General features: G+C 39.5%; 4 protein-coding genes across 5 annotated transcripts in view; 2 read left to right on the forward strand and 2 right to left on the reverse strand.

Annotated features, from left to right (window-relative positions):
- Positions 1 to 1154: 1154 nt before the first annotated feature.
- Positions 1155 to 12707, reverse strand: LOC141803932 (ankyrin repeat domain-containing protein 13C-like). The gene is made up of 13 exons (XM_074688043.1): positions 12331 to 12707; positions 12162 to 12203; positions 11197 to 11301; positions 7714 to 7799; positions 7469 to 7514; positions 7199 to 7265; positions 6873 to 7017; positions 6667 to 6798; positions 6390 to 6551; positions 6220 to 6299; positions 5980 to 6078; positions 3094 to 3194; positions 1155 to 2993 (listed from the first exon to the last, which is right to left on the reverse strand). Exons 1-13 carry the CDS (start codon positions 12704 to 12706, stop codon positions 2863 to 2865), a joined length of 1572 nt encoding a protein of 523 aa, XP_074544144.1. The 5' UTR covers position 12707; the 3' UTR covers positions 1155 to 2862.
- A 414-nt stretch (positions 12708 to 13121) lies between these two features.
- On the forward strand, positions 13122 to 14537 carry znf830 (zinc finger protein 830). Its single transcript, XM_074688045.1, has one exon. The coding sequence runs from the start codon at positions 13122 to 13124 to the stop codon at positions 14301 to 14303; it is 1182 nt and encodes a 393-aa protein (XP_074544146.1). The 3' UTR covers positions 14304 to 14537.
- Positions 14538 to 15870: 1333 nt separating this feature from the next.
- Positions 15871 to 21477, reverse strand: efcab14 (EF-hand calcium binding domain 14). The gene is made up of 9 exons (XM_074688044.1): positions 20716 to 21477; positions 19858 to 20006; positions 19558 to 19703; positions 18897 to 18995; positions 18677 to 18784; positions 17244 to 17396; positions 16406 to 16514; positions 16191 to 16322; positions 15871 to 16049 (listed from the first exon to the last, which is right to left on the reverse strand). Exons 1-9 carry the CDS (start codon positions 20889 to 20891, stop codon positions 15871 to 15873), a joined length of 1251 nt encoding a protein of 416 aa, XP_074544145.1. The 5' UTR covers positions 20892 to 21477.
- Positions 21478 to 21557: 80 nt separating this feature from the next.
- adgrl2b.1 (adhesion G protein-coupled receptor L2b, tandem duplicate 1) overlaps positions 21558 to 24622 on the forward strand; it is a 148269-nt gene continuing 145204 nt past the window's right edge. The window contains exons 1-3 of one of the 2 annotated variants that reach the window (XM_074688028.1): positions 21558 to 21789; positions 23143 to 23533; positions 23726 to 23908. The gene's annotated coding sequence lies outside the window, so the exon portion shown is untranslated. The remainder of the gene's footprint in view (positions 21790 to 23142; positions 23534 to 23725; positions 23909 to 24622) is intronic. The other variant, XM_074688029.1, reaches the window with a different exon arrangement.

Consider the following 24622-nt stretch of genomic DNA (forward strand, 5'->3'; position numbering starts at 1 on the left):
CAGCGTATTCTGAATAAACTGTAGCAGTAGTAGTATTGACATTTCCACCAAAATAGTCCAAGATGCTTTTGTGCTATACTGTGTAATACTTGTATCCTTTCTTTATCAAAGTGTTACTGGAACACCCTGGTTCTCATTCATCTCCACAACTACAGCTTGTAGCACACTATTTTAAAAATATCACTGAAGGTGGGAGAAAAACATTGGTGTATTAAAGTATCAGGATTGTTTGTTTAGTGATTTTAAATTTGGGATTTTTTGTTCAAAAATCTTAAAAAAAAAAAACAAAAACAAAAAACAACTTCATTTAGTCTTCACAAAGTCTTTTTTTTATAAGCTGGGTTGGGAAAAAGTTGAGATGTGAGATCCCTATGCATTTTGGGGGATAAAATATAGTAATGTCTGTAGACATTATCATCATTTAACTTGTTCACATGATCTGGTATTGAAAAAGAGAACTAAAATCCCCCAAAACTGGAAATATCAGATTCAGAATCTCAATTTAGATCGCCTCGGCACCCAAAAAATTGTAATAAAATTAAATCAGGAGAAAAGCATATTGTCCCAGCTCTAAACACATACGATATTGAACTCTTTAATTATTGTAAATGAGCTCATCTCTTCCTTACCTCAAAAGTGTAAGGTCTGTTGCTTTCTCGCCATGTTGAACATGCGCAGAAGTAAAAACCTTTAGGTAGCTTACTTGGGAGTATATTCCAAATAACACGTTTATATGACCCAATATTTGGTCTGACACAGAGGCCTTATTCAGGTTTATCATAATCAGAAAGTGAGCCGAATCGGGTTATTACAATTGGAATTAGGTGTTTACATGCCTCCTACGCAGTCAGAATATTTTCTTTATTCTGATTAATACAGAAATAATGTTAGACTGGTGGTCATAATGCTAGAGTGTATATCTTGATATTTTGATTGGCAGAAAAATCTAAAACCAGCAGTGACTGAATCACTAAGACCTTAGTTTTTTACCGACCTACCTGATTGTGGAAGGATTTAAACACATGGTCCAAAAGTTGTGCATTGAAGTAAATAAATTAAAAAGGGTTAGAATTTTGGTTTCCTACCGTATTTTGAGCCTCTGTACACTTGTTTTCAAAATCACACCTGCACAAATTCAGTTGAAACATGATGCTGGTGCTTTATTTAAAGGGATGTGAAGTAGGTATGGTTGCAGTACATATTAGCTGAAGCCAGAGACAACTCGAAGAATCACATCATTTCCCTTCTGGACAGTTTTGAAAAAAATCAGCAACATCAACTTCACAGCTTAGTTTAATCTCCTCGGATTAAAAAACAAACAAGAAGATTAAGCACAGACTACCATCAAGGAGAGATTTTATAAGCACTGAAAGGTGTTTCAAAGTGTTAGTGTTACAATTTTCATTTTTTCTTTAATTCTTATAACAAGTCTGCAGGTAAATATAACAAATGTTTTGAGAATATATCTTAATGATGCTCGTGATCCAGTTGGCTAATGCAGCCATAGCATGCCTTAAATATACTTAATATCAGTGCAGTATTAAACTTATTACAGTTTACCTGATATCCCATCGGGGTTCTCCGACACAAACGTACACACAACGATCCTTTATACAAGTACAGTTACTCACTCACACTGAGCACAGAGTCCATACGAGCACGACAAACATGGAGACAGCAGAGAGGTAACATGAGTGAACCTGAAAACACAGGAGACTGCGTCCTGCACAGGGGAAAAGGCTCGGGTATTGAACTGTTAAGAATGTGTTTTTATGCTAAACCTTCTCCCAGCTGGTTAAAAACATTCTTAAGTACTGGAAATGTATTGCTACACAGTGTTACTCCTTTGAGGATATATTTATATATATATTTATATATATTATACACAGTTTATAAATGAATATTAAGCTCAGTTTCGGGATAAAGTTATACTTGAGACTCTTTTTCTTATGAATTACAGATGAGATGTGAATTATTTACAGATGATGGTGTCAGTGCAGTTTCAAGAATTCTGTCATCAGTCCTCGGAAAGGCGGAGATAAGAGTTCATAATAACACTGTGATGATGACAAGTTCAAAGTGTGTCACAGGAGAGCACAGCAGCCCGGAGCAGCATTTTGCTGCTCAGGTGGTGAACAGCGAGTACAATAAAAACTATCAATTATTTTACACAGAAAATATTCATCTAATGCCATTTTTCCCACCAGAAAGGTTTTGGCCCTTCTTGTAAGACTACTTAATTTTTTTATAACCCCCTGTGGGTGAAGTTCTTATCTGAGTGTGGCCTGTGGTTGAGTTTCAGTGCTACACAAACACAAGCAGGGACTCCTCACTAAAAAGTTATTTCTTCTCTAGCTGAGTAATTTTGGTAAGCAAAGTGTTTCAAGTGATACGTTAGAGTGCGTATGCTGTAACGGTCACTGCAGCTATCCTTCCACTCTAAGGTGTTGAAGCAGTCCTGTATGAAATCAGTGACCATCTCCTTCCCAATCAGCTCTGATTTGAAATAAAAGTATTGGTTAAACCTCAACTGAGGTGACACCAAAAAACAAACCAAGTATCAAGTACAACAAGAACTTTTTCCCCTTTTTTCATTAAAAAAAAAAAGATAACGTTGAGTCTTAACGAGGCTTACCATGCAGTGGAAATGAGGCGTATAAGTGAGATAGCGCTCTGTAAAATCTGTTTGCATTGATTTGCTTTGGATCCACCATTGAAATGAACAACCAGCTCCCTTTATAAAGACAAAAATAAAAGGGATAGAATAATACGTGTATGAAGAAAAGGACTCGTTTTGTTTCCCACTTCACAAACACCGTGACTCACTGGTCATTTCCTGGTATTGTCAGCTATGTTTGCAGGTCAGAGGTCAGGGAAGCGACTGGGATCTTCTTTGTACTCGTTAGGGATGAAGAAAATAGACTCTTCAAATTCGTCGTAGCGGAATTCCTGAAAGGTGACAGTTGCTGTGATGGTGGGGAAGACAGGGATGTCTACAGGGGGAGAAAAACAGAATCAGAGCACGTTATTTTGTGAAAGTTCCCCTCGAGCTCACCCACTCTCAGCTACACAGAGGCAAATTGACACACATACCGAGTTTGACTGGAAACCCTGGTGGAAGTTTCATCTGAACAAACTCCCGGAGTTTGTTGAAGTGCTTGAACGGGGCTATGACCTCCAACACGTTGAGTAACCTGGGGGCAGAGGGAAATGAGTGTGCAGTTTTCTTTTACAGTCTTTTCTGTGCCAACATTTCCCTCCAGGTGAGGACAACCTCCTGAAGTCTGAACTATCGCAACAAGAAGGAAAATGAAACTGCATTTTGAGTGTAAAGGATTCTTGGTACAGGCTTCTGCACTTTGGCACCACTTCAACAGGACTTCAAAAGTGTATGAGCAGGTCTTAGAGTCATATACAGGTCAACCAGAGAGTTATGTCCCCTTCTTGAAACAGGCTTTTAAACAGATCGAAACACAGACCCAACAGATTTTAGGTCATTTTAAAATCTAAAAACAGCCACCTCATTTTTAGTACATGTAAAACTGCTGAAGTCATAACTTCCTCTAGGTTTTTAATGCCCAGATGGAGCAACATTACATTAAGATTCATCATGTCTGGGTGCTTACATCACAAATGTAAGCACAAAGTCTGCCATCCACCAATGAATGTACTACCACCTGCTGGTGGCACTAGAAAACTGGCAAAGTCATTGAGGAAACGTGCTCTGTGGAATCACAGTTTTCGGAAAATATCAAGTAAATCAAATCAGTACCCACATTAGACCAGCATTACACAAGATTTATCTTGGAGCCTCTTAGTTTTAGCCCTCTTCCTAGTTAAAAGGTAGTTTAATTTAAGGTGTGTTTGCTTAGGTAGAAGATCTTCATCCTTGACCAACTTGATTTAAGTACCGGTATATGCTACAGAGAATATTTCAGCACTTTCCTTTGCCATTAGAAAGCTTTGAGTATGCTACACAGATATGAAAGCAAACCAATTTGACAGTGTTTTCCTAGACTCCGCAATCACATTTAACTGTGTTAAATGCATTATCCTCAATTTTGACCTTTATTTGATAGTTTTATCTTTAGGCCACCAAAGATTTGTTAAAAGTAGTGCTGGGCAAGTTAACGCGTTATTTTCCTGTTAACCCGACAATCTATTAACGCCGTTGAATATTTTATTGCACATTAGTGCATGTTGCTCACATGCTTTTATTTTGTAAAAGTCTGTTGCTGACCCGGTGGAACCGGAAGTGAAATTGACGGAAAAACACGATGAGTAACCATAACAAGCATGGAGAAGAGGGGCAACGCCATGGAACTTAAAGGCGCTCGCCACTCAGTGTATCAGTCCGCGCAGGCGGCGTGCCAGATGTAAACAAATGCAGGTAGTCTGCCAGGACGAAGAGACACGGTGAGAACTAGAGCCTTATTTAGTGGTGTTTTATGTGAAAGTAACGCACTGAAAATTCTCTAAATAAAGCGTGAATGCAGACCAATATCAGACTTTTTCAGTGGGAGCCCGTTTATTTGTGTTTTTGGTCAAGTAAAATATGGCCCCGTCTGAGTGCAGAGGAAACTGGCAGAGGAGCAGGGAGGGGGTGTTTGGTGCGAGCGCCCTGGGCTTCTGCTGCACAAAAACACTGCTGTAGGGGTAATTTCTGCCCTAAACCTTGTGATAGGACCCAACTTGTTCCATCCCGGAGTATCACTTTAATGCCCTGACAGTGGCAATAAGCTTTAATTTTGTATTTACATTTTGTAAATTTGATTTGCACTAAATATGTGATTTAACTATTACTGTATAACAAGTACTGATTTAGAGTTTGCATGACAGATGTTATGGCACTTTCACAATGTGATTAATTATGATTAATCAGGGAAATCATGCGATTAATTATTAATTAATTATTTTCACATGCACAAATGCAGTTACTCTTTGCCTAAGATGTAACAAATGTTAGGATTAGGGATGCACTGATACCAATCATTGGTATCGGTTATTGGTGTGTTAACTTCAGTAATTCCATGTAATAATTTTTTGCCTTTTACCCAAAACATTACCAATCTTATCCCAAAGTAGGGCATTATTTATTGTGGTATTGGATCGGTATTGGTTGATACCAAAGCCCAGGTATCGGTATTGGAGCTACAAAAGTTGGATTGGTGCATCCCAAGTTAGGATAGGTGAATGGTTGGACTGGCGATTTACTAAGAAATAATGATCTCCTTCCAAAACAAAATTACTTCTCTACAGTTGGTGGTCTCTTTCTAAATGGAACATTTTATGAGTATTGTTGAATATTTAGAACAATAGTGCTTCACATAACAGAGCAGAGGGTGAGGAGTGTGAAGAAGACACCATCTAAAAACCATTAGCTATTACTCAGGGTGGGGTTTTATTGCTGCATCCATTAAGACTCATTCAACAGAGGGAAGAAAGCATTGCCTGTAACCAAAACCAAACCACATCCTTTATGAATCTTGCCTCCTCATCTATGGGCATTCTTTAAAATATTTAGTTATTTTGTCTGATCTTAAGAAAATGACTGGCCATTACTGCTTAAGTCAATAGTTAATGTGAACTAAAAGCAAGTATTTAGCCTTAAGAACCCTGTGTACGTAAGACTCTAATGTTTTCATTTACTAACTGAATCCCACTAGCTTTCAGATGCATGATGCAAGACACAAAAGGATAGGGAAATAAGAGTGCAATATGCAGGTTTTTTCATCAAACAGCCCAAGCACAGCTAACAAGGTGCCAACCCGAGTTAAAAAAGTAATCACATGGTGGAGCAGTTGATTTTCTAATCCTACAGACACTGGAACCCTTACCTCGTCCAATTATCTTCTCCGAATTATTTCATCTCTGCTCCAGCCTTTTCTAAAATCCCACATGAATCCAAGCGTACTCACCTGGGATCAATCTGTGCAGAGAGCTTTGTAAATAGATCTGAGGAGGAATGGATGTACTTACGACTCGATGCCTAGGGGGAAATCCTGGCTCATGGCTACGGTAGCTTTGAAGTTCTTCTTGCTCTCCTTGCACACGAGCTCTCTGCCGAGATGAGGAGGCCTGAAGGTGCGAAGAGACACAGACACACAAACACACAACGACGTTCGTTTCTTTTTATTACACAGGATGGTTCATGGGGTTCACACCCAGGTGCCCTGATTACATTTTTAATTCAGACAAAGACTGATAAAAGTTGCTTACTTTCCGTGCTCCGCAGTGATGTACTCTTCCCAAGAAATGGTGTTGGGTGCTGGAGCTGTGAGCGACTGCCTTCTCACAGGCTGAGGGGAAGAAAACACCTGTTAAAGGCGTGTTTGAAATCCTCAGAGACAGCAGGATGTATCATTTGTAGATTCATTCTCTTTCTTTACCTCGAAATTTTGTTCACTGATGCTGCCTCCTTTACTCAAGCTTTCCATGATGGCTTTGTTCCTCAAGATGTCCTCCTCGCTTAGGTGTTCTCGCCGTTTCCGGGACTCCAGCACCAGCCCATTCACTGCATAGAAGTCAGCCAGGAAGTTTCCAACCCGCTCCTGTAGAAAACGAATAAATGACCCTTTAACTTCCCATTTTTAAGTTGGATTTCAAGTCTTTTAATACTATAGAAGCAAGCTACTTCCTGTCTGTGGTTTAACCTCGAAAGCTTACCGTTTTATCCTCTCTGAACAGCCAGCCGATCTGACTGCGAGAGAAGGTGATGGACTTGGTGGACAGAGTTGCTGAGTAGACGTCACTGCTCATGAGTATATCCACCTCTTCTTCTGTCTCCATCTCTGACTCCTTCGGGCCAGGACATAAAAGTTAGGCACTGAAATGAAACAGCTGCTGACTCACTGCACCTCATTGTGGCTCACCTCGTGGTGTATTCTTTGGTACACTTTTGCTTCATTGTCCAGGACCACAAAGGACTGGGAGGGAGCTGCATCGCCGTTGAAAATGAAGCTTAGATCTCCGCGCTGACACTTCATATCAGTGAAGTCTATGAGAGTTGTGTCAAGTCTAAATCAAGAGGGAGGACAGGGAGCGTGTCAAGCTTTTTTTGTCCTACTTTTAAGATCTAAAAGAAGCCCTCGACCTGGATATATCGACCGGTTGCTGCTTTGAACATTCAGTGAATTAGATTGTCTCAAAGATACAGCAACAGCTTAATCGACTTATAAGCTCAGACTTTTTTTTTTACCTGATATTAATTCCCTGCTTGTAGATTTTACAAGCATCAGAGGGTAGCATCCGGGACAGCAAAGGAACTGAAAAACACAAGAGTTTAAATAAAGTGCTGCTGATGAATGAGTATTTTATGTTGGAGCTTTAGGCAACCAATGCAGTGTCCAGCTTCTTTGAAGAAATAGGCAAAGTGACTTCAAATTAAAGCCTTTTTAATCTTGTATTCTGAAATGTGTCTAAGAATGAAGCAGATAAACAACTTTTTGTCAACAACATGAAAACTCACCCCAGCTCTGAAAGTCCCAATGCAGCTCCAGATAAAAGTCACCGAGCTAAAGAACGGATATAAACACGTCACTAAATCATTCAGCTTGTTCCTTATAAATCCAAGTGTAGTTCACTGAAGACTTCACGGCATTAATTTCAGAGATAAAATGCATCGTCCTCAAGGACAGATGAAAGTTTATGTATGCAAATCAGGTTCTGCAGAGAAATACAGTCAAAGTTCACAAAAGCCAAAGTGACTCTCACCTCCCTCAGGGCCTTCAGTAACTTGGGCCTCTTATCCTCCACGCTCTCTCGAGACTGTTGCTTTAATTTCCGAAGGATCGCTGTGACTGGGGAAACAAGATGCAGAGAAAAAAACTCAGGTGAACAATATTATGGCATCAACATGTTGAATGTTGGTGGACCAACCTGCCGGCAAAAAGTAAAGTCAAATTTTATCAGATAAAATTAGCCCCCATGGACTTAAGGGGTAACATGCAACTGGATCTAGGGAAAGGGAGGGTTTTATTTGGGGCTGTGGGTTTTTTTGTTTTGCTTTAACTTTGTGGCGTACCTATTTTTGCTGCTATTATTATTTTGTATATTTTCATATATTTACATATGTTTTTTTTAATCATTTGAAAGTTATTGTATAACATTTTATTAATTTATTCTTCTTATTTTTTTTAATATTAATTGTGTATACATGGTATTTGTTCATAAAGCTTTGTACGGATGTGTGAATTTTCTATTTTGAACTCTATTTTTTTATTGTACATATGCATATCTGTATTTGTCTCAATAAAAAAATAACCTAAAAAAAAAAAATCAGATAAATGCAACAAATGTCTTTGAGATATTGCAATTGCTTGCATTACATTTACCGTACTGCACAAAAAATACCTGTTAATTTTCCACCAGAATTAATAAAAATACCATAAATATTTGATGTGATGCTTTTGTGTTAAAAATGCAAATTGGTTGTTTCAAACCTTACAAACAGCAGTATCAGCCTTTAAAAACCCACTCTGTGTCAGGCTTTGTTCCCAGCATGTTACTAGGGGAGAGGTAACGGCTGCTGAGCACTTTTGGAACAAACTGTTCTGTGGACTCCTGGAAAGGAACTGCCCACTGAAGAGCTGTGTGTGTATGTGTTACTGAGAAATCTTTTACAATTTGTTACAGAGGATTTTAAAGATAGCTGATGCTGAGGCTGTGCCGTCTCATGTGTTTGACAAATCAATCTACACCTCACCACCGACAACTTCACTTCCTGTTCCATCACTCAAGGTTCCCTTTTGAAGGGAGAGTAGCTAAGCCGGAGTAGAGAGCTGCAAAAGTCCCTTTGAACAATGTTCTTAGAACAACAACCTCCATGGATTTTGTTAAGGAACAAAACAAAAAGGGTCAAATAAGTCCTCAAACTGTTCTTAGAAATAGGATAAAAATCCTCTAGGCTGAAAAAGCCTCCTGACAGACTGTATTTTCCCTGCAAGTCCAAAGGACAACACCTTGAAGTAAAATTCCACCTTTAAAACTCTTTGTTTGTGTTTAACAGTTAGAATTTAGGCTGCAGTTAGTAATCCCTTCCATTCTCTGCTTAGCCGCATGCATTTTTTCACCTTTACAATGTGAGAAAATCTTAAATGAAAAAAAATCCATCCTTGATTTTTTAAGTTGAGGATGAGGTCACTAAAAAACTATTAGCACAAATATGACTGTTTTGAAATTAACTTGAAAAAGACAAATTCTCACATTAAGAAGGAGAAAGTTTGCTGTATTTTCGCCATAGAAATGAACCACTTCCTGTAAAGAGGTATCATAATTCACACCTCATTGCACTGATGTCACTTTCCTTCCTCTCCCACAAAAAGAAGACAAACTAATGAGTAATACCAGATGGACAGATACAAATCTGTACACCTCAGATGCATCCTGCTAGTCTTGACCACTGGGGGAAAAAACTGGACTGAGGAGAGAAGTGCTGACAAGGCCCTCGCTGCACACGGGCAGCTCGTCATTGCACCCAGAGAAAACCAGCGAGCGAGCTGCTGACGCAACATGCACATGTGTAAAAGCGAAAGGTGATGACTGTGAAGACTGCAGTGTTTCATGACAAGCTGTGAAACTGTTGACCCTTCCCCTCATGATGGCAAGCCCACACTTCAGTGCCTGTGCCCGGTGATGCTTATGTTATTTAAGCAAAGGCCCAAATCTATCACCTGATTCTTCTTTGCATGTCCTTGCTGATGGTGTGCGAATGTACCCAGCCCCCCTCTATGCCTCCCCTTCCCCCTTGTGAATTATGTGACCTTCTCATAGCTAAACTCCTGGTCCCAGTCCCCAGCCAGCCTGCCACAGCAGCCACGGAGAGTCGGGACGCATACTAACAAGGTGGAGGGTCATTTTCCTGAACACTGGTCCTCATGACCTCCTTTACATGCTGTTCAAGGTAGAGATGCTGATAAATCACACAACAGCCATTTATACAGATAACTAGCAAAAATGGGACTCGTTAGCTGAGCTTTACAACAAAAAAAAACAACACTGTTTCACTTAGCCTTCATCTATCCTTCTATCTATTTTAGGTAAACAAAATAACATCCCACCCCAAAAAAGACTAGTTCAGAAAAATCAGCCCAAAGGTTTTATCTTGTGCTTCCACATGTCATCTGTGACTCTCTTGTCCTGGATGTCAGATGTGAAAGCAGCAGTAGCATCATTAAGCAGGGGAGTGACCAGCCCGTAAGCTCAGAGCTTCCTCACACTAAGCCACAATTCAGGCTGCGTTCCAGCCCATCTGGATAACCAGCGCTCAGAGAAAATCCCAGACACAAGCTTTGGAGTGACTAGACAGTGGCTGCAGACTTCAAACAATTTAATTACTTCTAAAACATTCACACAAACGCATTGAGCTCTGGCAGAATTTAGCCTTTGGCAAACTTAAATACAAATGATAATTGAAATTAAGATGAATCATTTTTAGGTCAAAACATGTTATGAACCACCAATCAGATTCAGCATTGTAAAGTGGTTTACTCAGTAAAAAAGAAAACTTTTTTTTTTACATTCTGCAATCTTTAAGCTTCCTCAGCAACTTTGTTTTCTACTGAAGACAAAACAACCTATTTTGTCGTGCAGCTGAAAGTGTAAACTCTAACAATGTGATCAAAGGGTACAGGCTTGGTCTGGTGGTTTATAAGCACACCCCATTTCCAGAGGATTTAGTCTTTAATGCTGGCAGCCTGCATTAGACTGACCTGTGACCCTTGACTGCTCATTCCTTACTCTCTCCCAGTTTCACATCCTCTGTCCTATCCTCTAAATTATACCAGGGTTGTACATAAAGGACAGTATGAAAATGTTACTGAACTCTGGAGGATAAATCTATACCAATGTTTTGGAACATGCTTCATTAACCATGACATGGAATAAAATCATAATTCCCTTCAACGATTAGGTTAATGTGTTCGAGCTTGTTGTGTAACACAAGAGAGTAGAGCAATTCAACCAGGCAAAATACTTCCTGAACAGATGACAGCCATCGAGCTGACATTTACACAAACTGTCACAACATTAGCATTCATACAGAAAGCCGCTCCAGATGCCAGCATGTCTGACTTACCAACAATCGGTGACAAAGGGTGACATCATGAAGCCATCATAAATCTATAGTCAGTGTGATACTGAGATAAAGACCCAGAACAGGGCAGAGCTATACAGAGCAGTGCTGATGACATCACTTACTCATCTGCCTGTCACCGTAGCTGATGGCTTCTGCTAGAGGACTCCATCCCTGTGCATTCTTTATCTTGACAGGTGCATTGTGGGCCAGTAAAAGAAGGGCACATTCTGTAAGACAAACAGAAAAAAGATGTGAGTATGTCAACGCTACAGCCATTCTTTGTGCTGCCACAACTGTGTGCTCCATCTTGCTGTAAGAAGTTATGCCAAATGTAAGTGCTACTTATATACGTGGTTTAACTAAGGATGGGTACTTTTCACATTTGAAACAATATGGTACTTATGCCTGGTACCTGGCAATCAGTATTAGTACTTAATAGTACCAATTTTTGGAACTTTTGTGTGAGTGTTCATGTGGTAATAAATATCAATTTGTTTAATAATACAATATCAAAGTTTCCCAATTTGACATATTTATTTCTCAGTACACAAACTTGCAATGCTGTGTTCATGCCCAGCATTAAGAATTGCCTACTTTCCCCTCCCTCACAGTCATAGTACTCTGTACTACAGATGGAATTTGGACAATTCTTACAAAAGTACCTGAATTGATACCCATCCCTAGGCTTAACCACTGAGGGTAACATTTTGTAGACTCCCTTTGGAAATCTAAGATTCTTGACAAAGGAAAAATCTGGATCACCTACGTGCAACAAATCTAACAAGTGTACTATACCAACTCTGTGTTGCTATGACACTTCAGCAGAGGTCATATAAGACATGCTTAGTGCAGCAGAGAGATGAGGGGTGCACCGCAAAAGAGGATGGGCATGAGGACAGAGGTGCTTTATCAGGGGACTTTATGAGACAAAAAAAAACACCCTCTGATAAATGCAAGCAATATGGAGAACAGCAGATTTTGTTCCATTTGGGTGTAATCTCTGATGATGAAAGATGATTTTGGTTGGTTCAGACAATTAACTATTGAGAAAACAAAAATATACATTTTTAACTTTGATCAGCTTTACCTTTATGGCCCATCATCACAGCCAGGTGAAGAGGTGTGTTTCCTGTAAAAGAGTGTTATGTTAGACCACCTCTAGAGGACATTTAAATTTTAACTTTGACAAGTCGTAGCTTCTTAGCAATGTATTTCAAATCACCCAACAATCAATCAGCTAACGGAAAAAGGCTTACCGTGTACGTCCTTCTGGGAGATGCTATGGGTCCTGATGAGGGAAGAGAGCCTGCGCACGTCTCCCTTAAACACGCACTCGTGCACAGGGAAATCAAAGTCCTCGCTTGTCAGGATAATCGGGTTTTTATTGTCATCATTGACCACCGTGCCGATTGACGATGAATTGCCATTAATGTTGTTTGCATTGAGCTGCTGTTGCTGCTGCAGGGCCGATGCTTTGACAGATTTCTGAAAAGCCTTGTTGGATTTCAAATGGTTACTGGTACCGTTAGGAATAGTCCCGTTAGAAGTCTCATCGTACGTGTCCATTATCTCGTCATTTTTGTTCGGTTTGTTGTGGTCCTTTCGCTTAGTGCGTATCTTCTCACCTGTCATGATGGTGATTCCTATCGTACTTTAATAAACGTTATAAGTTAAATAACGGGCTACAGACATAAATCTCAGAGCAATACTGAAATTTCAAAACGGCTTCTTGAACGAAAGCGATATTTTGTCGTAGATCCTTGCATACAATAACGTTACACCTGCTACTCCAGGCAAACTCAACATTAGCGTTAGCTCCCTGCAAACGTTAGCTAGCTTGCCCCCAATAAAAAATGAATATGGAGGGTGCGGCGATGAAAACAGAAAATAATGCTAAACATGAGAGAACATAAACGCACAAAATCAACATACATTTAAAATTAAGAACGAAATCAAACGACTACATCGTTGTCTACTAGTACACTCGTTTCAAAATGGTATCAAGTCACTTTGCTTTGCGTCAAAATTCAGGCGGACGGTGAGGTTCATGAAGCCAGCTGAGCTAACAGTCAGAGTAGCTTGCTGTGATACACCAAGTCTCGCGAGGTTTTCTTCGGAGTTTGAACGCGATTTATGCAGTCAACGTCATCTTCGCGAGACCACTTCTTCTTGTAAACCAGAAACCTCACGAGCTGTTTTGTTTTCAAGAATGGCGACTTCCAAGAAGGGGAAGAAAGTAGTTAATCAAGAAGAGCTCCGGCGTTTGATGAGGGCTAAACAAAGGCAAACAGCAGATAAGAAACGAGTAGAGTCTCCTTTCGCTAAATACAACAGCCTCGGACACCTCAGCTGCGTCCTATGCAATGTGCAGGTGAAGTCCGAACTTCTGTGGCCAGCTCATATTCTTGGAAAAAATCACAAAGAGAAGGTTGCTCAGCTTAAGGACGCAGAAAGTCAGCCTGTGAGACCTCAGAGTCAACCTGTGAAGAGGAAAACACAGGAGACTGAGGACGTTGTCGGGAAAAGGGCTAAATCTTCATTGGGTGCAGGCCAGTCTTCTTCGGGGCTACCAGGAGACTTCTTTGAGAAACCCAACGACAAGGACTCTGCTCCTCCAAAAAAATCTACAGGTCTGAGCCTTTTGGCCGGAGTTTATGATGAGGATGAGGATGATGAGAATGATAATGGTGCTAAAGAGGCAGGAACCGCAGGTACTACTGTTGGATTACCAACTGATTTCTTCGACAGCTCAGTCCCTTCTGCACCAGCCATTTCCCATTCAGGCTCCATCCTCAAAGCAGATGAGCAGGAGAAAACATTAGAAAAGAAAGACAACACTGCCGAGGCGCTCCCTGAGGGCTTCTTCGATGATCCTGTAAGAGATGCTAAAGTGCGCAATGTAGACGCACCAAAAGATCAAATGGACAAGGAGTGGGAAGAGTTTCAAAAGGAGATTCGGCAGGTGAACACAAAATCAGATGCCATCGTGGCGGAGGACGACGAAGAGGGCCGCCTTGAACGTCAGATTGATGAAATTGATGAACAAATCGAATGTTACAAGAGAGTTGAAGTTCTTAGAGACAAACGGGATGTGGTGAAGAGCAAGTCCCAGACCAGGAAGGAAGAAATAATGGAGGTGGATGCCAACAATGAAGAAGAAGAGGAGGATGAAGAGGAGCTGCTGGGGCTTTTGTCCAGAGACTGGAGGGCTAAAGGGGCACTGGCCTAGGTGATTGATGGACACAATGCCATTAAATCTTATGTCAAAGAGACATTGTCAGCCATCCACAATTGTAAATATATTTGTTATGTGACCTTCACCCCTTCTTTCTATGTCAAACTGGATTCAGTGTGATGCAGTCTCATGAAACTGTCTTGTACAATATTGATGAGTGTCCATGTTCTAGAGTTCATGACTTAATACAGCAGGCCACAAACAAAACCTTTTAACTGCGTTTTTTTTATTGGTGCTCACACAAACACATTCATAAACCTCCCATGTCCGTTTGCAGCATGGATCAAAAAATCTACATCATGATGACCAAAGCTGTTACATTTTGAGCTCAACTAACTATTGTCCTGCAAAAAGAAGTCGATGACTATGTTAAGTTCATAAATAATTTGTAAATGTTACATTAAGAGCAACATGCAAAACAAAAAATGAACCTATTAAAAAATACAATGTTGAGATTAAGACTGTAAAGAAAGCTTTGCTTACTTAACACCCTGCACAAGATAATCTGTTGAGAATACATTTAAACCTTTTTTATACAAAGTACAACAATGTTTGGGAATTACATCCTTTTAATGTAAGTACACCTTAATTAGGCCCATAAAAATGAATATAATGAATCAAGTAAAGAGTGATGATCAGTGCGTCTTATACTACCTGTTACACTGTGTGAGCTAGGTTTCTGTCTACTGCAACTCTAAACAAGCGATAGCTATGTACTTTTGTTATTGCTACATATGCCTCTGGAGTGAGCACTTCAAAATTCTTTCTGAATGGTTGGAAGTGTTCATAGCCCTTCAAAACGTTAAAAACAGAAAACTGCATACCAAAAAAAGGAAAAAAAAAACACACAGAAAAATGTCAAACTTACTAAACACACAATTCAAATCAAGATGTCACAACTCTACAAAGAAATATGAGTGAAAAAAAGAAATACAGAGGAAGTCTGAAGCTAAGCTAAGCAAAGAAAAGAGCAGAGAAAAGTCTTATCCAGCTCTCAGTTGTATTTCAGTTACATCGAAGGAGTCTCTGTAAAAACTGGACAAAAAAAATCCTTAAACTGATTCTAGTAGTCATTTGTAAACATTCAAAAAACAAGGTTCAGATGAGGTTTACCAGATAATTTTGTTGATAGACAACTAAAATGTTTCTCTACAATGGAAAAAAATGGTTCAGAAGATACAACATAAAGCAGGTGCATAAAAACAAATCTACTGTATAAATCCAAGGTAGAAAACAGGATTCAAAATAATTCACAACAGTATTTTCCATTGTTACCTTCCTACAAACCATGGAATTTGCTAAAACAAGCTGAATATTCTGCAATCAAATACTCAAACCGGTTCATTTTAAAATTAAAGCGTGGTTATGTGGAAGAAGTTGTGCTGAATTAGAGAAAAGGAGAAGAAGTGAATAAGGGGGCATGCCAGCGCCACTGTTCCACAATCAGTATGATAAATATTCAGTTCACAAAAGTGCAGCAATTACAGAAAAGGGTCGGGATCCCCAAGCCCACACACCGCGGGGTATTCAATACTGTTCACTGCTGTCAGTGATAATGTGCTCACAAACCTATGGCAGCTCTCAGCTCTTTTAGGGAGTATTTATGGTCCACGTCATTGTCAAAACACTGCATGGTGTGGGCACTGGGAGCTGATATCCCCAATATTTTTCTCAGTTCACGGTAGGACAGTCCAGGTGACTCACGTCCAGTGCCTGCCAGCTTGAACATGTCTTCTAAATCTGTGGGAAAAAAAATTAAGGACTTTATAATCTATAACTATAAATTATTGTGAGGGGATAAATATGGTTTTAATTTGGATGAATAAAAGCAATTCCGTAAATAAACATGGGGATATTAAACTGTAGGATCTTTTCACGCACCTTTCAGAGAACTGACACCTGACAGGAGCAATTTCTCTGGGCAAGCCATCTCAGCATTTCTCCTAGAGCGATGTGGAGTTAAGAAGCGTGGCTGTCTGCTTGTCTGTGGCTCTGTAAATGGCATGGAAACCTCTGTAAAGTAAGAGAAAAAACTTTATTTTACGGCTTAAATGACAACTTAAATTTCACCCAGAACACCTTTCCCAATACTTTACCTTGTATTTTTCCAGGAGATGCTTTGGTTGTTGAAGCTTCGGTTACCTCTTGGGTTTCTGGGCTTTTGTTGTTGCTCGCCAAATTAGCTGCTACTTCATGATACTCTGACTGTGAAGCAGATTTGAAATGAAATGTAAGTTGCATTAAAGAGTCATTTCCTTAAAGGGAAAGCTTCAAATCCTTGTACACTGCAAAAAACGAAATCTTGTCAAGTGGTTTTTCTTGTTTTTAGTAAAAATTGTCTTATTATATTTGATATGAGCAACATTCAAGTTATTAGTCCAGAAATATGTCTAATATGTCTGCTTGTAACAAGTAAAACAAAATCAGCCTGTGGAACAAGAAAGATTGCTCGAAAGTTTGCTTGAAACTAGAATTATGTCTTGATACAAGTTAATTTTGTCCAAGTTCCGTTGGCAGATTTTTTTGAACTTGTTACAAGCAATTCTGACCTAATTTTTCTCTTTAAATAACTTGAAACAAGACATTTTTCTGGTCTGGTCAGGTGAATGTGGCTCATATTTAGTCTAAAAAGATATTTTCTACTGAAAATAACACAAAACCACTTGATAAGATTTCAGTTTTTTGAAGTGTACCGCTAGGGTTATATGTGCTGTTGTATGGTGGTATGAGGAGAGACAATGACTTTATGAGTAACAAGTATGTCCCCCCCAACACATGAACTTAGAAAACAGATCAAATACTTTGTAGCTAGAAACCAAGGTGTTGACACTGTTGGTAAAAAGTAATGATGGTTCTAAAATGACTATGGTGGCTGACCACAATGCAGTAAAGATACAACTTCAGAAATCAAGTGCAAGAGTTCAAATTACGTACGCTCTGCTTTGAGCCGTTCTCTAATGACGACACTCTCTGGCGGAGATCTGCAACCGTAGTGAGGAGGATGTGGATCTGCTCATTAGTCTGCATGTGGTGCAGCTCCTCCGTCTTGTTCGCCTCACTCACTGCAGTGTTAAGGTCTGATATTTCCTTTGAAGGGAAAAAAAGATCATTTTCTTTATTTTCACTCTGCTTTTGCATCCGGTTTTCAGGACAAAAACACATTAAAGGAAATCAGTCACATTTTAAAGGACAAGATGTTTGTACATGTAATTAGGTCAAGTGCTTTAGGAAGTATGACTTTAAGTCTGACGTAAATAGTGTACCTCGAAACATTCATGTATTCATACAACACTTTAGAAATTCATTGTCATTACTTGAAGAGATGGTTGTAAAAAGTTTAAGTGCGTGCTTATCTTAGCTTAAAAATTCTGCTGTTGTCTCAGATATATGACCTACTTTTACTCAGAAAGCTAAAGCATCCTGCTCCCAAAATAGACTGGCACTTGTTTCATGTATTATGAATGACAACCCAATGCATGGATCCAAGAAAATGACAGGACCTTCTCACCCCACAGCTCCTTCAATGTAGGTTTGCAAAAACATTGGTGCGTGAGTGGGCAAACACAAAAACAAATTAATCTTGCAGAGCCTAAGTTTACCACAGCTTCTGGTTTGGAATCATGCCAGTTAAGCAGATCAACTGACATTTCATCAACAGAATCATCTTGGCCATATGAAAGTGGATTTGTCTCAAATCTAAGCAAGATAAATCAACCAAAAGCACCACTCCAAAAAGGAATGTGTTACTTGATTAAACTTACAGAAGCTGATAAAAAAGACAAGCCATCACACAATCTGAAATCCTACTTTTACTCATGAAAAAAACATGTACCTTGCTCATGTGAAATCCTAGAGGCTGTAGCCCTACACTGTTTACATTACATATTTACAAAGGAACACAGCTTCAGATTCCTCCGTGACATTTGTCAGCTGCTACACTTGACAGTGTGTTGACGTACAATAAATCCTGTTGTCTGTTGAGGTTATTGTTGTTGACTGCTCTGCTTCTGATTGCCTGCAACTTTTGTTATCATTGCTGTAAAGGCTAGTAGCAGCAGCAGAGACACTGAGTGGTTATATGGAATTATTCTATTAATCTCTGAGATTTGACAGTAACTTTGTAAGGCTATATAAAGTAAGAAACAAAAAAGATAAAAATAGATCACATGAAAAAAAAGTCAGGTCTACAAATGAAAAATAAAAACAAGGACAACAAAAAGGATTTCAACGCTAACGATGAAATGTGCATTAGGAGCTATTGGGAAAAACATATTAAGATTTGCCATATGACATGCCGACAAAGCACTTGAAAAGTTGTTTAGTGACTGAACAATAAACTACTAGAAATTCAACCAGCTGAAGTTTACCATTGTCTTCTTTGAGTCTTCATCTTTCTTTTGATTTTCAAGCACAGCCTGCATGGTCTTCACGTCATGCTGCACACTTGTCAGTGTGCTGCCAATTGTAGCAACACTCTAAAAAAAGGAACATACTCAGCAGTTAGTTATAAAGATGAGTGCAAAAGGGACCCATTTATAGGTGTAAACTGAAAATTCGCCTTTTTTTTTCAATTTGCTTTGCCCCTACCTTTTGAAGCTCTTCCACTGTATTGGGAAGACTGATTAAATCAGCAGCTGATTTCAAGTTGGCCTTTAAATGGTTCACAGCAGAGTCCAGCAAAATGATCTACAAGTGGAAAAATCACACAAATTACACATATAAGGGCAGGAGTTGCTGACTTCCTTGGGTCATTTCCTTTTAATTCATTACTTCTTAACTCCTGAAAAGAAATCTTTAACTCTAAAATAGAATATGAAAGTTATTTCCTCACATTGCAGACCAAAACAAACACTTCAATCTAAAATTGTAAAAGAGGGAATTACATGTTCTATTTACTCCAGGGTCAACACATTTACCTTTGCTTGTGTTAGCAACACTAAAAGAATAACATGCTTTCTCAGTTTACACTGAACAAGGATCAGGTTTACCATCTCTTTATGACACTGTTATTACAGCAGGTTACACAAGTGCCTCATTTTTACTCTTGTATAAGATTAAAACTTATCCTCCTTTGTACTGTCATGCTAACGTTTATAAAATAAAGTCTACAATTGCAGAGATGAATCACTGTACTGTATACTAAGCAGTAGCAACACAAAGAATACTTCACTGGATTCTCTGGCATCATGAGATCTAATTGGTGTGTGACAGCAACAGACTTAAAGCCCTCTGAGTGTTAAAAACTGACCTTTCTGTTCATTTCTGTCAGGTTAGACCAGAGCTTGCTCAACCCCTTGTCCCCAGTCTCTATGTCGTCAAGCTTTCTCTCCTTGTTTTTTAGGTCCTCACTTAGTTTTGGTATTTCACTTGATGACACTTTCTGGCTGGATTCCACTGTAACAAAAACAAGTTGATGTGTCAATAGATTTGCTGGAGGCAAAGAAATGGCTGACTGAATAACCAGTCCAGGTTTATAACAGGTTCAAATTCCAGAGAGCTGTTCATGAATATCGTAAGGTAAGTGTATGAGTGACAGAGTGTGTCTTACTGCTGTGCAGCTTTTCTTTCAGTGCATCTAAATCTTCTTTCAGAGCAATCTGCATCCATATGAGTCCGGCACAGGCCATAACACAGGCAGCCAGTATGATGAAAAGAAACAAGGGGTAGCACACATTGCAGCACTGTGTGTAGCTTCTCCTGTGAAGGGAATAAGAAAGAGGTAATGTTAGACTTCACAACTGCAAAGGATCTTTCATTATTAATGAAGCAGATATTTTCAGAGGACTGCGTGCTGTCATGGGAATTCATATAACCTACATATTTTGGCGCTTCAACATATAGACTGCTGTGTACTGTGATCATCCTGTTAGACTCATGATATCTGCTCTGTAGCATGCATTATTTCTTCTCTGGCTAAAATCAAGATTCAGAAATTAACTGCTGACTATCTCTAGAGAGAGCTTGGTATGTTATGCCTTACTATAATGTAACCACAGAGAAAAAAACCCAAAGTGACTCAATGTAACAGCATTTACATTTACATTTATACATAAAACAGTGGGTTTTATATAGATGGTTTGCTGCAAGGCGAGGAAGCTTGATGCTTTCTCAATAATTCAACTCTTTAAAAAAATCATAAAATTTGAGAGAAGAAATATCTTGGATATTAGTATTCACTGTTTCAAGATTTTGGCAACTTCATCAAATGAAAAACACACAAAATGTGGTTACATTTGATTTGGTTGATTCACAATGGCAATTATCTGTACAACTTAAGGAGGGGTTGTTAAAATCAGGTAGTTTTATGACTTACAAAGTCCGAGCAGACAAATGAAAGATAAACCATTAGATTTCACGTACAGTACGTTTTGCTTTGTGACTACAGCTCATAACACTTGTCACTCACTTTCCAAAGTTAGCTCCGCTGCTCAGGTTGTTGAACTCGTCGTCGTCCGAGCTCGAGTCGGACTCTGAGTCCGGCGGCTCGGTTCGGAGAAGCCGGTGACCAGACCCCTTTTTGGTCTTCTTTCTCTTGCTGTCCCCAAGTCCGATTAGGGCATTCAGCTCCTTCCTCTTCTTCATTTTCTTTTGGGGGGTCAGCGAACCCGCCGAACCCGACTTGTACCCGACTAAATCCAAAGTTTTGTCCAGTTTGGTGGATGTTGACGTTTACGAAGCAGCTAAGCTACCGTAATGCTTCCGTGCTAGCTTGAATCTCAATCAAACAAGATTGCCGACTGAAACAAATACATCGGACTTTGCCGTCAGGTGGACTTATCGACAAACTCAAATATTCAACAGCTTACCAGTCAAATGCTATTAATGTAAGTAAATGTTCCCCTTAACTTCCTTTGCTGTTATCTGCCGGTTCCCACATATGTTAGCTAATGTTACCTCAGCTAGCGTCCGACAAGTTGCTAACCGTTGCTAACAAGGATTCCCAGTCGTTACTGTGATATTACATCGTCGCAGTGAGGTTTAATGTAACCTTTCCAGCCGTCGCTCAATGTGGTAACAGTTAAAATTATGTTTAAATATACGTAAAGAATAAAACATAGCTCTGGGAATTAGAAATAAACTGTACTGTACACAGAGCGAAATGTCCTGTTGCCCGTATTGTTTCAGCTAGGCGTCCAAGTAATCTCTCAGCCGATTGGTACAGTGAGCAGCCACAACTTCCTGTGCACTGTTCTGTCAGGGAGCGAAACAGCGCACAGCACCACCCACTTCAACCAGCTAGTTCTCACAACGCTGCAATCACAGCACAACGACGATGGCAATAAGTGATGAACGCAAATCGGAAATCAACTAAAACTTAAGAAATCAATCTGAACCCACGACAAGGGCTCAAGGAGTACGCCTGAACATTTCGTCAAGGCGGGAAATGCCAAAGTATTCCGCTATCAAGCTAAACCTGTCTGTGCTGGACAGACTCTCTTTGAAGTTGCGTGTTAGTTCCAGTCCAGGCATCCGACCCAGTGTAAGTTAAAAATCTGAATAACTTTTAAAGTATTTTACTGCATTTCAGTCGATACACTGGGCAGGGGTGTGTTCAGGTTTTTTAATCTAGTTATTTGGATTTCTTTTCTTTTTTTGTTGCTCATCACAGTAAAGGGGGATGTTTTATTTCAGTTTCAACATTTCAAATACAATATCAAGGTCTAGTGATATACACATTAAAGCAGGGCATCAGTGTCTATACTCCCCTTTTCTAGGTTTAATTTACATTTTCAAAATTATTTTTTTCTTGGTAGGTTCTAAAGTTTTAACTCATGGGTATGATATTTCATTTTATTTTTAAATGATTCAGTTATTCCATTATTGTTCAAGAAATTCCTGTCATATTCAGGGTTTTCTTCAAATCAGAAGAAAACGAAAATGTTAATGCAAGGGATCTTGTGGCATCCATTATTACCTCCGCCAAGGGGGTTATGTTTTTAGGAGAGTGTGTCTGTGAACAATTTAACTCAAAAAGTAACAAACAGATCTTGATTACATTTTCAGGAAATGTTTAAAATGGGATAAGGAAGAAGTGATTATATTTTGGAGGTGATCGGGATCATCATCTGGATCCAGGCTTTTTTTTAAAGGATTCTTTATCATTGTGAGATAGGGCTGGTTTCCCCATATGTGTATATAACTCCATGATAAATGGTGGAATTGCTTTGCAAAAGAATACAAGACAAGGTCACAATAATCACTGACATAAAAGTACAATCCAGATCCTGGCAATATTCTTGATACTAAGATCTGGAATATGAAATATGTACAGGGTCATCATAAATTTCAACACTGTCAGGTAACAATTTACCGTACCAATCTGCCCAACTAACACCGGATTGTGGCAGACAGTCTGCTGAAAGGGAGGTAAACACTAAAGTAGGACTAAAGTGTTGCGTGACAATCACAATATGCTTGTTGGAGGTCTGCGCTCTCTGAGTGCTTTTCTCGTCTGATATATTTTCATTGAAAAACATTACACGAATTCCACAAGTCTACAGAGTTTGATCAAAAGCAATTATATAAGGGCTGACACAAAATTGATTAGATTGTTGATGTACATTGTTTTGTTTGCTTGTTATGTCAAGAGAAAAAGAGTGTTGAGTTTCATGTAATCAGGAAAACATCCCTAAAACTTTCCTGTTTCAGTCATTTTGTGTACTTAAGTTTATAGATATGGATTTATAGTTGCATCCATGATTTGCACATTTTAAGCTTTGTTCTATTATAACTTAAGGTACTCCCTCAGTGCTTTGTCAACACATTATTTTCAGGGACACACTACATTCTATGAAACAGGATTTAATACTTTGTCTCAATTCGCTTCTTCCAGCAGGGGTCTGTCAGAAATCCAGCTGACCTGGAGCGCTGTTGGACTGAGCCCAGCAAGACACACGGACTCCACAGAAGCAGGGTTGCTGCAGACTGGCCTTTAGCTCTTTTTCACTGAAAATGGACTCCCACTGGCCTGCTTCTGGCTTTGAAAATATGTTCCTTTATGTCCCTGGACCCCCGTACTACCACAGCACAATACTAACAATAATGACGCTGAGTGAAACTCTTCACACTGGACCAATTTACAGGCACACAATGGGACTGAGATGCTCCTCAGCATCTCAGTATGAGATTGCTTATTGAATTGCAAGTGATGAGGCCCACTGCTGATGCTTTATTGTCCTCAGAAAAGAATTTCTCAAGGCAATGCTTGTCAGTCTACAACAATGGTATGATGCCACCCACACTAACACACAGCTAATATATGTTACAGCGTAGTCCAGCTAATTTGCTCTCTGTTTTGTTTAAGTGCTTTAAATCATGAGGTGTCTACTCTGTTGTTTTGAATGGATTATTTGTGCATCCAGCAGTGTCATGTAGGTAGCAGAGCAAAATTCAATCAGTGTCTCGTCTCCACTCAGAACACCTGGTGAGGGGACAAGCATCACGCTGAGGGCCTACACAGACCCCCGTTGGCATGAGGCTGCAAATCAAAGCATCAGAGGTGTTTCATCTCCTCTCTGGAGTCTCTACATTTCTTCCGAGGTTAAGACTGAGGGGATGATACTTCAACTTATGGCTCCTTACATCTGCAGCTATGAGAGGTAGGGAACACCGGGCATTAGAAGCCCATGACTCTGATTACTACAAAACACTTGTTTTCTCACTTTGTTCACAGTAGGGATTCTCATATTCTCACCAGGAGTGGTTCCTGCAGCCGTGGGGCAGGGAGCTGCCTCGGTGCTAACAGAGAATGTAAATAATGGTGGCATCATAGGAAACAGTGAATAGATTTGACTGCTAATTGAAGGCTTTCATCTGACATGGCAGACTGTGCGAATACAGATTATCATCAGTTGAAGCAGGGATGCTGCTGGAATACCAATTTTTCTCACCAGGCCTTTTTACCCTTTATTTAGAGTCATTCCACCATTTTGCTAGATGACTCAACTTGTAAATGGAAATTTCGTCTTGAAAAATACACTGGTTGACAGATTAAATGGGAATTCCCCCATGGTATTGAGATCTGTGTCGCAGTGCTTCTGAACTCCTGAACTTTTATCTCAGACAGCTGCTGTCTGCTGCTTTACGAGGAAGCAAACAAAAAGGCACACCGTTTTTTCCCCCAGCTCTTGTTGTTTTCTCTCTTTTGTGTTATTAAAGGCCCTCAAAGCATTCCTTTAATCCTCTTCTCACGTCAAGTAATGGAAACCCACAAACATTTTGATATAATTTATTTTGCATCAGAAGTTTCTCTCTGTGTTGTTTTGTCAGAAGTCCTGTTGCGGTCCTCTGATTTGCTTAGATATTTAAATAGG

This window comes from Halichoeres trimaculatus, unplaced genomic scaffold (assembly GCF_033239565.1).
Source record: "Halichoeres trimaculatus isolate MK-OKI-2021-1 unplaced genomic scaffold, fHalTri1.1 fHalTri1_scaffold_15, whole genome shotgun sequence".
NCBI classification, from domain to species: domain Eukaryota; kingdom Metazoa; phylum Chordata; class Actinopteri; order Labriformes; family Labridae; genus Halichoeres; species Halichoeres trimaculatus.